Source organism: Callospermophilus lateralis, chromosome 17 (genome assembly GCF_048772815.1).
Source record: "Callospermophilus lateralis isolate mCalLat2 chromosome 17, mCalLat2.hap1, whole genome shotgun sequence".
NCBI classification, from domain to species: Eukaryota; Metazoa; Chordata; class Mammalia; order Rodentia; family Sciuridae; genus Callospermophilus; species Callospermophilus lateralis.
This window is the reverse complement of record NC_135321.1, coordinates 960188-972575: the sequence shown is the minus strand read 5'-3', so window position 1 is coordinate 972575 and position 12388 is coordinate 960188. Positions and strand designations below refer to the sequence as shown.

The window sequence follows — 12388 nt, the reverse complement described above, 5'->3', positions numbered from 1 at the left end:
ATATAACTCAGTCTTGGAGGGTCAGTGGAATTTTGTAACTTGATATTAAAAATCAAATAGCGGGGCTGGGGCTGTAGCTCAGTGGCACAGCATTTCCTCACGTGCTTGAGAGAGTTCAATTCTCAGCACAACATATAAATAAGTAAAATAATAATAATAGTCCATTGACAGCTAAAAGAATATATTAAAAAAATCAGATATGTTTATGAGTGTCCCGTAGCACATTAGCTGTGCTGTTATTATTGAATATATGTTCTGTGGTGGTAAATGTAACATTTTTTTAGCAAGGTAATATCATGCACTCTTGGAGATTTTTGTGTGTCTCATTTTTTTGTCACTCTCAAAAGACATTAAAGGTAGAAATGACCCCTGTAGTCTCTATAGTAGTTAATATTAAACCTTAAAAGGCAGAAACACCAAATAGAAATCAGGTGATCAAAAACATTGAATGGGCTTGGCATGGTGGTACATGACTATAATCCCAGCAGCTTGGGGTGCTGAGATGGGAGGATTGTGAGTTCAAAGGCAACCTCAGCAACTTAGTGAGGCCTAAGTAACCCAGTGATTCCCTGTCTCTAAACAAAACATTAAAATAACACACACAAAAAAAAACAAAATGAAGGCCTTTGAAGGTTTTTGTTCTCAGGATGTATCTCTTCTGGCCTGGATCTGTGCACTTTAGCTCAGGAATAACCTTCTATAGTACATTTTGAGAGTTGTGACTTTTTCTTCTCTACTTCCAAGGTTCATGTTTCATTCGAACGGACCAGCTGGATGGCGAGACAGACTGGAAGCTGAAGGTGGCTGTGAGCTGCACTCAAAGGCTGCCGGCCTTGGGGGTGAGAACCATCAAGATGTGTGCAAATAAGGGGATACATGTACACTTTTGTCTTCAGTGGGAATGTCTAGGGAATAAGGACCTTTCTGTTCATGCCATATAAGTTATATACACTATGAAAATACATTGAGAACTTGTTTTGTTGTTTTCTTATTTCTAACCAAAATACTTCCTGAGGTTTCTAAGCACATAACCTGTTTTATATTGTTGGGGATGTTTTTTTGGCTTCACACTTTAGACTTTCCTTTTTCTTTTTCTACTTTTTTACATTCTCATTAAATAATCTCAAAGTTGAGGACTTTGGTGGGACACAGAAGGTCCATTGTTGCTAACTAGCTTACTCCCTAATAGCTACTCAAGGTACTACTTTGAGAGACTAGGACTCAACCCTGGTTTAATCAGCGTTTGAGCCCAGTCTGTCACCTGCAGCTTTTTCTAATGAAGCATGGAGAAACCTCTCTGATACAACGAAGTGATTTTTGCAGTGTCTCTTGAGCCAGGGAAAGGAGAAAGGCTCTAGCTTGAGTCCACCAAGTATTTGTATGTCGCTTTAGAAGGTAGAGGTTGGGTCAGAGAGCAAGGTCATGGATGGTGTTTATTTCCAGTGATCTCTAAAACAGCTCTTACAAATGTCAAGAATCTTCTAAACTGTGCGTGCTTCGGCAGCACATATACTAAAATCGGAACAATACAGAGAAGATTAGCATGGCTCCTGCACAAGGATGATACGCAAATTCGTGAAGTGTCCCATATTTAAAAAAAAAAAAGAATCTTCTATACTGGCATACATGTATTGTTTTTTTCCTCCATTCTTGAAAAAACCCTATTTGTGGTCATTTGATGTTTGTTTTCTGTTAGCTTGTATCTAGTATTGATCTGAGTGAGAGCAGCTTTGTCTTTCGTGATTCAATGATTCCATGGAGAGTAAAGGAAGATTGAGATTGTCTAGGGTGACCTTTGACCACACAGTTGTTGTCAGCTGTGGAAAGAAGGTTAGGTACTGCTGATTCTGTCACTGCCCTTCGTTTAGTTGCATCAGGATGGGAGTACTTACTGCTTATGCTGCAAATGGTTTGCAGCTGCTGTGGACAGCAGGAGCCACCGAATCTCTCTCTGCTCCACTTTCTGGAAACTAGAAAGTGGCACATGTGGGGCTGGGGTGCCGTGCTTCTTCCATCTACAGTGTTTATTTCAGGTAGTCCCTACATTAGAAGTCATTCCTCTGTGTTCTGTGGCTTTTTCAGAACCAGTGGGCCCCAACAAGTTTCTTATTCCTTTGTGTATTCTTCATCATATGAGAATGTGTTGTTCAGAGTCACCATCACCATCTCCTCTCCTTCTTTCTCTTTTGACAACTTAAAAATACCACATATGCTTGCCTCTACTGCCATACAGAGTGAATCCAGGCTAGATTTGGAAAACAAGTTGTAGTTTTCTCACCCTGAGGTGGATAGTGTCCGTTCTTAGCTGACCAGCCTCCTCTAGCACCCTTCCATGGAGCCAGGGAAGCAACTTCTACTTTATTTATTTTAAAATATATTGACACTAAAAGAGGGCCTCCAAGTAGCAAATCTTATGTGGAGAGCATCCAAATAGCTGCTCAGATAGCAAGAATTATGGGATAAAATGTTCCACAATTTCAGGCTTCTGGTTTTTCTAAACTGTTGGAGTTGTACCAAAACACTCAGTAACTAGTGATAGATGGATTACCAGACATTATCTTTTAAAATATTTAACATAAACATGAAAGAAAAAAATTTTATTTTGACAGAACGTTGACAGCTCATTGTTTAAATCTATACTTCTAGGAAGTCTAATAGACTGGAATTTTCCATCACATCCTTCCTGTATTTCTCATTTGGTTGTTTGCCCCTTACCTTTGCCATTTCATGTTGGTGCTTGCCAACATGCAGTGTACATGTATGCTCATGTATATTGTAATCCTCCAAATCAGTAAAACCAGATATATGGAAGTGTGTGTCTTCCCTTTAATTTTCCCAATTTTAAACATATAGAAATATGTCTCTTATTTTGTCTCTGTATATTTTATAGTCCCACTCATTCCCCAGTTTGGAAGTTTGTTTTGAAAACTGCCTGAATTTCTGCTCTGGATCAGGATTTCTCCATTAAAGCCAGTAGCATACCAGCTAGATGATTTCTTGTAGTCTGTTGATTCTCAGTGCTCTGTGATGGCTTCTTTACATTCTGTAGGATATTTCAGGTATTAATCTCTGTGTTCTGAGTTGTCACAGCTCTTCTTTTCTATGATTGATGATGACAGAAGGCAGATTCTCCTAGACCAGTGGATGAAGAGATTATAGGAGTCAGATTTGCTATCATTGCCCCCATCAACCAGTTGGCTCTTGTATCTTCCCAGTGGTCGGGGACAGTAGGACAGCTCCCATGCCTTGAAGTCACAGTACAGCATTGAGGCACTTTCCCACCCAAAGGGTTTTGGGGGAAGGTACACAAGCAGCTTCTGGATGTCAGAGTAATTGCCCAGCTGTTTTTCATGATGGCAGTACCATTCACTGTCTCCATTAGGAGTGGAAGAGTGGTCCAGTATCTGTCCTCAGCAATATCAGTGTTGTCACCATTTTGATCTTATTATTCATGACTTTGTGTGATGAGGTCTCTGCTATTTTAGTTCCATTTCCCTGATGACTTGTTTTGTGAGCTTTGCCTCACATGCTGTTTGCTATCTGTGTATCCTCTTTGGTGTAGTGTCTGCCCACCTAGAAAGTATTGTGTAGGTGGTTGTGCAATGGAGATCTTTAACTTTGGCGTTCCAGTCTGTATAGCAGCCATCTGTTTCGTCACTTGCAGTATCACATTTGACCTGAGTCAGTGTTGGGAGAAAAGTGCAGAGACCACTTATTGTGTTCCATCTCATCTTGGGGGACACATTCAGCCCTTGTGTGTAGGGATAATTGTCAGTCGTTCATAGATACCTTGATCAGGTTGAGGAAGTTTTTCCTAGTCTCATTTGCTGAGAGGTTTTCCATGATTAGGTACTGGATTTTTCAAAGGCTTTTCTGTATCTATTGAGGTGAGCATGTGGTTTTTCACCATTATTAATAATAATTTTGTGGACCAGTTTTTACACTTGTTACACTACCAGCAGAATGGGACGAACATTGTTTTGTCTTGCTGAGAGTCCTTTATGCATATTGCAGCATTTGACATTTTGTTAAGAATTTTTTATGTCTATGTTCAGGAAGGATATTGCTCAGGATTGTTTTTGTTTAATGTCTTTAGTTTGATATCTAGGAGTATGCTGGCTTCATAAAACAATTTAGAGAGTCATTTTGCCTCTCGTATGTTTCAAGTGGTTGATGTAAGATTGGTGTTATTTCTTTTTTTATATGTTGAACAAATTCACCTTTGAAACCATTTGATCCAAGAGTTTACATTTTGGGAAACTCTTTAATTATGAAGTGAATTTTGTTTATGGATTTGGAACTAATCAGATTTTTCCGCAGCTTATAATACTTAATTTATTTGTGTATTGTCAATTTCTCTGTCGTTCTGTTTTTAAAACTTTCTTCTTGTGATAGGTCACACATTTCTGCATTTTTTTGCATGTCTGATAATTTTTTAATTGGGTGCTGGATATTATAAAATTTTTAGGGATTTTTTTCCTCCTTCAGAGCCTCTTATTTTTGATTTTTTTTTTTTACTTTAGCAACTTGTAGATGGGCTTTCTCTTTTCAAGTCTTGTTCTTAAACTTCGTTAGGATGGACCAGAGTCCCTTTATTGTGATGTTTCATTTGCTGAGAGGTTTGCTATGAGTAGATACTGGATTTTTTATCCTGCTCCCAGGATGCAGTCCTTCTGGGATCCTCCCAGGACCTACTGAATCGCAAGCCCCTCTTGACTCTCAGTTTCTCCCCAGCTCTGTTGCCCTGGGATGATGCAGTTTGGAGCTCTCTGTTAATGCTTGGTGTGGCCAGATGTAATCCCACCCTGTGTGTGTACATGTTGACAATTGGTAGCAGGTTTCTGCAACTTTGTTTGCCTGGCTTCTTCCCAGTACCTGCAAATGCCAGCACAGTTTACCTAGGTCTGGTCTCTGTCTCCAGAGCTCAAGGTGCCTGTCTCCCCTGCCTAGCTGCTACTCTCACCCTGTGGGGTGTAATCACCCCAGTATAGGAATGGGCTGCTGTGGGATACATGGCTGTGTTTGTTTCTTGAGGTCATTGTGTCCAGTGTCTGAAAGTGACTGTTCTAGTTGCTTTCAGTGGGAAGGCAAGTCTCACACCAGTTAATTCAATATTGCTTATAGAAGAAGTCCTTGATTATTTTTTAATGAGAAATAAGTGCCTGTGGACTATACAAGCTACATGGCATTTCTGATGATAACTAAATTTAAAGCAAATAGGTATTGGTTTCTTGAGGATTGGCTTGTCAGTAGGGATACATCTGCCTGGAGGACTGAACTTGCTGACCAGGTAGCCTCTCTCTGGGAGAGGACTTAGTATGTACCCTCTGTTTATCTTAGAAGCTCCTCAGTCCTTAGGATGCATTCCTTCAAAAAAGAATAGGGGTTTATTTATTTTTACTGACTCTAATAGTAAACTGTGCATTAAAAATAATGCATTAGTCATAAAATGGAAGAAGCCCTCAGCATTTGCCTATAGCATTGGCTGCCCTTTGCACACATTCTTCCTGGAAGGATGCTCCCTCCTCACCACACAGCTACACACCTGTGCATCAGGTGTGGCCCCAGCTGCTGTTTGTAGGTAGGGTGTTTTCTCAGCGTTATGTTTTAAGTCTATCTTTCATGTAAGGTTTTATAAGTTTTACAAGATTGTATTTAAACCGTATAAAAGTTCAGCATGTTTATATAATATAACCTGCCAGTATTTTAAAATGGTTATTGCCTTTGATTTTATGCTTAGACTATTTCCACTCGTTGTTGTATTTCAGATGATTACTTTTTAAGTGATTTCTGTTTTTCATACAGAATTTCTAATCCAACAGACATTTATTTTGAGACCAGCTATAAGTGAGAATTCATACTTTTTTAAGAAAACACAAATCCCCTCAGTCGGCTACACTAGTACTATTCATTGAACAACTGTTGTTTTTTCCACCAATTTACCATTGCTCTCAGATGGTTCTGCAGTGTTTGACTGTAACCATCCAGTTTGAATGTGCCTGTGCTGTCTACATACCGTGGCCTTAGTACATGCTACAGGTGGAGCATCCCCATCTGTTTCTTAACTGCTACCTTATATTAGCTTTTGCCTATAAAAGTGTTGTTTTTAGTTGGGACAATGTTGGTATGTTTTCCTCTATGTTTTCAGGTTTGGTGTTGTGCCCAGAAGGCTACCAGTACCCATTTGTCATCTTAACTGCCTTGTACATCTCTCCATAGGTAGAGGCTAAAAGTGAGAGGCTGGTCATTAGCTTTCATAGTAACACAGTTTCTGAAGTGCTCCCTGCAGTTCTACAGGGTGTGCAGGGACCCCTGAGAAGGAAATTGCATTGTGCCACTCAGTTTGTGCTGCCCAGTGAGCACTCTGGCCAGGTCAAGCCTTCCTTACGGTCAGTCCACTTTCCCCTCTGCAGTCATGCCTTTCTCCACCAGAGTTTCCTTTGCCCATGGCTCCCATCCTGGCTTTTGCTCACCAGTATCCTGCTTCCCAGTAGCTTCCATTTGCTTTTCATTTTTTTAATGTGGCAAAATAAAGCTGCACCACTATCTTAGTCTTAAGATATCTGGTTTGTTATTCTCTCAATATTTGTTAAAATTAATTAATTTATTGGGCATCTTACAGCTTGTTGACATTGTGATGTTATTTGAGCTATTTTCTGGGTTAGTGTTACTGTTCCCTGCCTACATAGTTGGTCCTTGTATCCTTTGTTTATTTTTCTGGTGAATATCCCCAGGCAGCCTTCCCCAGGTTAAAAGAGAAAGGGAGACAGAAATCTTTAGAAGACCGAAGAAGATTTTATTTGCTGTCACTCTTGGGTGATAGCCCCATCCTCTGTGTGTTCCCCTGAAATTCCTTGCAAGAATCTTGGGGTTCACTGGTGGTGGGTGCTTGGGAATGGCCACACTACTCGATAACTTTTGTAATAGATTTAATTTTGCTAAGAGTACAGAATTAAAAATCTGAATGTGCCTGAAAGAAAAGCCAAATATTGACCAACAAACAAGAATGTAATTGTATTCATAGAAAATTCTAGAAGAATAGTAGATGGTAGTGCTAAAAGGTGGACGAAAATTGTTTGTGGGCTGATGGAAATGTTTGCTCTCTTCATTATTTGGTGTTTTGATGGTCATAGGTATACATCAAAGCACACAATTTTATACTTTGTGTGTAGCATATTATACTTAAATTATACACTAATGAAGTACTTAAAACTTAAGTGTGCCATTATCTATACTTTGGGTAATATCTTTATGGAAAGTCATATCACATCCTATTAAATATGGTAAGGATACTCTTTCTCATTTTTATTAGTGTCACACATACTCATGTAAATATATATTTGAGATCATTTAGATGCTTATACATCTATTATAATTCTACTTTAAAGACATGGCCCTTGTACTTCAGTAGGGAGCATGACTTAGCATTTGAGAGAAACATCTATGTGGTTATTAAATATTTCAAATTTTGATAGGACCATGAACAAAAAGAATATTTGCTTAAAAAAAAAGAAAGAAAATCTAACTGAATTCTAATTCATTAATCAGTTGAAATTTGTAGCTTCATAAAATTAGGTATTTTAAATATTGAACTTTTTGATAAGGACACTGGCAAGGCAGTTTGGTTTGTTGCTTGTCTTGACTCCCAGGTCTTTGCTGTTATGGATTGGGGATATTCTGTTTGGCATTGCCAGTTGTGTCACGTCAGAGCACGCAGTCATGGCATCTAGAGTCAGCAAGCCCGCACACATTAAGCTTTTCCTAAGAACAGAGGCAGGCCGCCCATAGTGGGCTCTGCTGGTTCCACTGCCATCCCAGTGTCTTTGGTGAGGCTAGAGCTGACCCCTCGGGAAGCCCTGGTGAAAGCTGTGTGCAGGCCCCGCAGCTCAGATGCCATTTGTTGATCTTGTTGCCAGGCACCATAGACGTTTGGAAAATATGTTTCTGGCTTTTGTGATCAAGCAAATTTATTAACAACCATGAGGCCCCAGTAATTTTCAATAAATCATGACTTGCTGATTTATTTCAAAAGATCCATACAGCAGTAAACAATACCATTTACATTTAATTAGTTTTATTGAACGCAAGGCAATTTTATTTGTAATGAACCACATGTTATGATTAAGGATGTATTTTAATGACCTTTAAGTAATGCGAACAAATGTTACCCTTGACCTAATAGCAGAGGCTTTCCTACATTATTGAAAACTTCAGAATGATTTTTAAATTATCGTGAAAAGCTTCGAATGACGTTCTCATTATTGTGCCATTATTCAGTCATTTGATGTCTAATATACCAGATGAAGTGCGCTCTTGTAAGTGTCCGCTGCATGTAGAAATGAGGGTGGTTGCTGGCTTGCTTTTTATTTTCCTGTATCACAAGGTAGGGTGTGGGATGAAAGTTTCATGTTTTGAAATCACTGTGATATTAAGTGAAGAATGATTCTGAGAGTTACCTTATCCACATTCTTTTGGCTTCTTATTAAATATTCTGGATAGTATTTTCACAAGTTCAAGTTATTATACCATATATTTCTTCTTTATTAAACCACCTTGGCTTAATTAACCTGAGCATAAATTATGTCAGTTCCTATGTCATCTAAGCTATAGAGTCTGCTTCACTCCATTTACCATCCAGCCTGTGTTCCCTGGGAACTTGAGGACTAGCCTCCTGTATCCTGGAGGCCTGGAAGGTATGGAAATCAGTTTTCATGGTTGACTGTGCTCACAGGAGTTTGGAAGGCAGGAGAAGAAGAGCTGTCTTCTTCCTGTGGTGTTTGCTGGCAGATGCCCTTGTGCGCCCTAAGCTACTGCTGCTCCTCTACCATTTGGGCAGTGGTCAACTTCTTTGATTCATATAGTGGTATTTCCCTGGAGAGTTGTTTCATTAACATTCTGAGAGTATTTTTGGAGGTTTAGTCATGAATTTCTTCCCTTTCTCTGATATTGTTCTGTATGAGATCCCTTTTGCTATTAAATTCAGAATGCTTCTGATTTGAAAAATGAAACTCAACTGATATACCCCAAGTCTAGAGAGAACCTTTTCTCCTTCATTTGGTGGCCGAAAAATAGTAGACCAAGGCTAGTGGGGGTAGTTTTGTTTTTTTGTCAGGTGACTTCCCACAAGAGGTCTCAGCAGCTCTTGATTGTACAGTGGCCAGCAACAGAGGGTAAGGAAGGTAGATGGACTACATTACTGCTTGTCATGCTGCTTGGCAAGAATCAGCCACACTTTCACATCCTCCCGTAGAGAATGCTGAGAAATATATTGGGAAGCCACCTGTCTGTGGCTTGGAAGTTAGTTTTAAAAGGAGAAGAGAAGCAAGATGGAAGATGGAAGATAACTTCTGCCATTCCACTTTTTAATTTGGCTTTCTGTTGAGTGTCTCTGATTTCTTTTTTCTTTTCTTTTTTTAATATCTTAATTTTATTTAGGTATTTTTATGTGGTGCTGAGGATTGAACCCAGGGCCTTACACATGCTGGGTGTGTGCTCTACCGCTGAGCCCGAGTGTCTCTGATTTCTTATGCTGCTTATTGAATTGAGTAGCCTACAACTATTCAGTTAGTTCTCTTAGAGGATTTTACTGGCACGAGAACAGGATATTCTTTTTAGCCTTTTTTTTTTTTTTAATTAGTATCAGTTACTATGCTCTTGTTCTTTGAGTAAAAGTTTAGCAGTTCATAAATTTATATGTTCCATCTCACTGAAAGTGGGAAGTTAATGAAACATGAACAGCAGAAGTCAATATGTCATCTAGAAATGAAAGACAATATGAAAGTTTCAGACAGCATACAGGTGCCTGTGTGGGCAGCATGAGGAAGCCCACCAGCCATTCTGCCTCCGCCTTCTGCGGAGATAGTTGGAATGCATGTGTAGAATCCACAGGAAGGGGAAAGACCAGTCCAAACTGAAAGCAGCCCAGAGGATTAGCTCTCCAGGAACTGAAGACAGTGAATTTCAGTTGTCTAATATCTCTGAAGAAATTTGAGAGTTTCTTACAGTTTAAACAAAATAGAAGCTATGAGAAAAGAAAAAGTGAAAAATAAGACCTCTTAGAAATAAACACCACTGCTGCAATTAAAAAGTTAAATAAGAATGGAAAATGCATTGTCTGCATTACTCAGAATGTAGGCCAGAGTGGAAAACAGCTTTATGATGACCAGCATTGGTGTCCTCCCAAGAGACCTTTACCTCTCTGCATGTGTCCTAGGTAACTGTGGTTTCTCCTGTCAGTGACAGCATTCTCAAACTTGGCTCCTCTTCATTTCTCATCTCACTTGTCATTCAACACATGGTCTTGCCTGTGCAGAAAAGGGTTCCATCAAGCAGAAGTTTCTGCAGTTTGTGGCCAGTAAAGCCTGTTGCCTCTCTTCCTCCTTTGCCTAATCTGATAACGAAGGATGATTCCTGTTCCTGTCTAAAGGTGAATCTTCCAAAGCTTTGTGCTGATCCTGTCTGGCACACTTTTCAGAGACCTTGACTAATCAATAATTCCCATCTTTCCTTTCTTGATTGATCCTCTCCTTGCCCTCCTCCCCATTGGGCAACTTTGGTCTCTCATGTCTTCTTTCATTGCTTTTTCCACTTTAGCTTTTAATTGAATATTTTTAAGAAATTAGGTGAAAAAATGGGATTTTTCTTTTGATGTTTGTATGAACAGTTGTCATTCCCTCAGGGTGAAGAACTTCTGTCAGTGTACATATAGCTCGTGGATAGCCACTGAAATTAGTTCTCATTTAAGTCCTTTGAAAATGTCTTTATTTCTTCTATGTTCTTCAAGGGTCTTTTGCTGGCTTTGAATTCTGGGTTGACCTCTCCCCATATTCCTACTTTAAGTAGTTTGTTTTGTTGTCTTCTGCCTTGATTATTTGTAGTAAAAAGTCAGTGATATTTTGTCTTTTTTTCTAGGTGTTTTAGGATTTCACTCCCCATATGTCTTTGTCTTTGTAGTAATTTGATAGTTTTAATTTTTTTTTTTTTTTTTATCTTGAATCTACATTTTGGACAGTCAGCAGATTTGGAATATTCTGGGTCATTGTTTCTTCAGGTAGTTTTCCTTTTCCCTTTTCTTTCTTTCTCTGCAGTGATTTTTCTTTAGGAGTATATTTTACGAGTCTGAAGTATTAGAAAGCTACTTTAGAATTCTCATCTCTTGGTTTTCATGCTCAGTCGGGACTGGTCTTCACCCATTGCATTCTTTCTTTGGCTAAGTTTTATGGTTTTGCTTCTTTATGTGTCTGGAAATTTGAATTGTATCTTCAGCTTTAGTAATGATACATCATAGAGACACAGGATTCTATTGGGTTCTTCTGAAGAGTGTTGGAGTTAGGTTTAACTGTGGTTAGCTTGGCTGAGGCCCTTGTTCGCTTCTTTTCCTTAGCTGGGCTGCTTGGAACTTGGACTGTGCATGATTTGTTTAGGGGTCAGATTAAGATTATAAACAGATTTTCAGGCCCCTCTATGAGGTGCTTCTTTCTCCCAGACTTTGGTTTACCCTTATTTTTCAGATGCTTTAGTCACCCTATTCTCCAAACTCTGGTTTTTCACTCATACTCAGAAAGGAAATCAAATTTATAAAAATGGCAAGATCTTTGTATCAAGGATCATCAAAACCACTCCTAGCTCTGATGATTCGTTAGGACTCTCAGAAACCAGGTAGAGTTATCCCCCACATGGCTGTGAGGTATTGCAGGGGTACTGAGTACATCCAACAAGGGACATGTTGAGGAAAGCAGGCATTCGACCCATTCACGAGTTCATGTGACCAGCGTATGCAGTGCCGCCTATTGGGGAGCTACAGAGACTCATCGCTCAGCCCCTTATCAAGGGCCATCCACAGAGGCACACACCATGAGTCTGGAATACCAGAAGGAAGTCAGATTGCTTGCAGAACAGTTCAGGGGTGGAGAGCCTTTCTCTTGAACCTTTGTTCCCTGAACACAACTTGCATGCAGGTCCTTCTGAGGACCAGGCCCCTCAGGAGGCTATGTGAAGTCTCCCACACAACACCCACCCCACTGGCAGTGTACTCAGTTTCCTCAAGATGCTGCTCCCTGTGGCCAGTTAAACAAAGCTGGTCTACCTGCCACAGAACTCATCTGAGTTCTATACTGTCACGTAGGACTGTAGGCTCTATGGCCCATTGGAGCTTACCCACTTGCAGAAGCTTGCCAAGGCAGCAAGAGGGGAAGCTTCCAGACAGTTTTGAGATCTAAGGTCCTTCCAGCCCCTTGTCCTCTCCCTACCTCTACATTCCTAGGTGTTGGAGTTTTATTGACACAAAGTTGTCATATAGGGTTTGGGTTGTGGCTCAGAGGAAGAGTGCTCACCTAGCATGTGTGAGGTACTGGGTTCAATCCTCAGCACCACATACAAATAAAATAAA

At 39.8% G+C, this 12388-nt stretch overlaps 1 protein-coding gene and 1 non-coding gene across 6 annotated transcripts in view; both read left to right on the top strand.

Annotated features, from left to right (window-relative positions):
* The window catches only part of Atp9b (ATPase phospholipid transporting 9B (putative)), a 258118-nt gene that overhangs the window by 99318 nt on the left and 146412 nt on the right, over window positions 1–12388 (top strand). For all 5 annotated transcript variants that reach the window (XM_076837216.1, XM_076837215.1, XM_076837218.1 and 2 more), the window contains exon 8: window positions 745–839. In XM_076837216.1, the coding sequence (XP_076693331.1) occupies window positions 745–839 (95 nt within the window). The remainder of the gene's footprint in view (window positions 1–744; window positions 840–12388) is intronic.
* On the top strand, window positions 1493–1595 carry LOC143383029 (U6 spliceosomal RNA). The gene has a single exon (XR_013089080.1). It is a non-coding gene; the product is annotated as a U6 spliceosomal RNA (small nuclear RNA).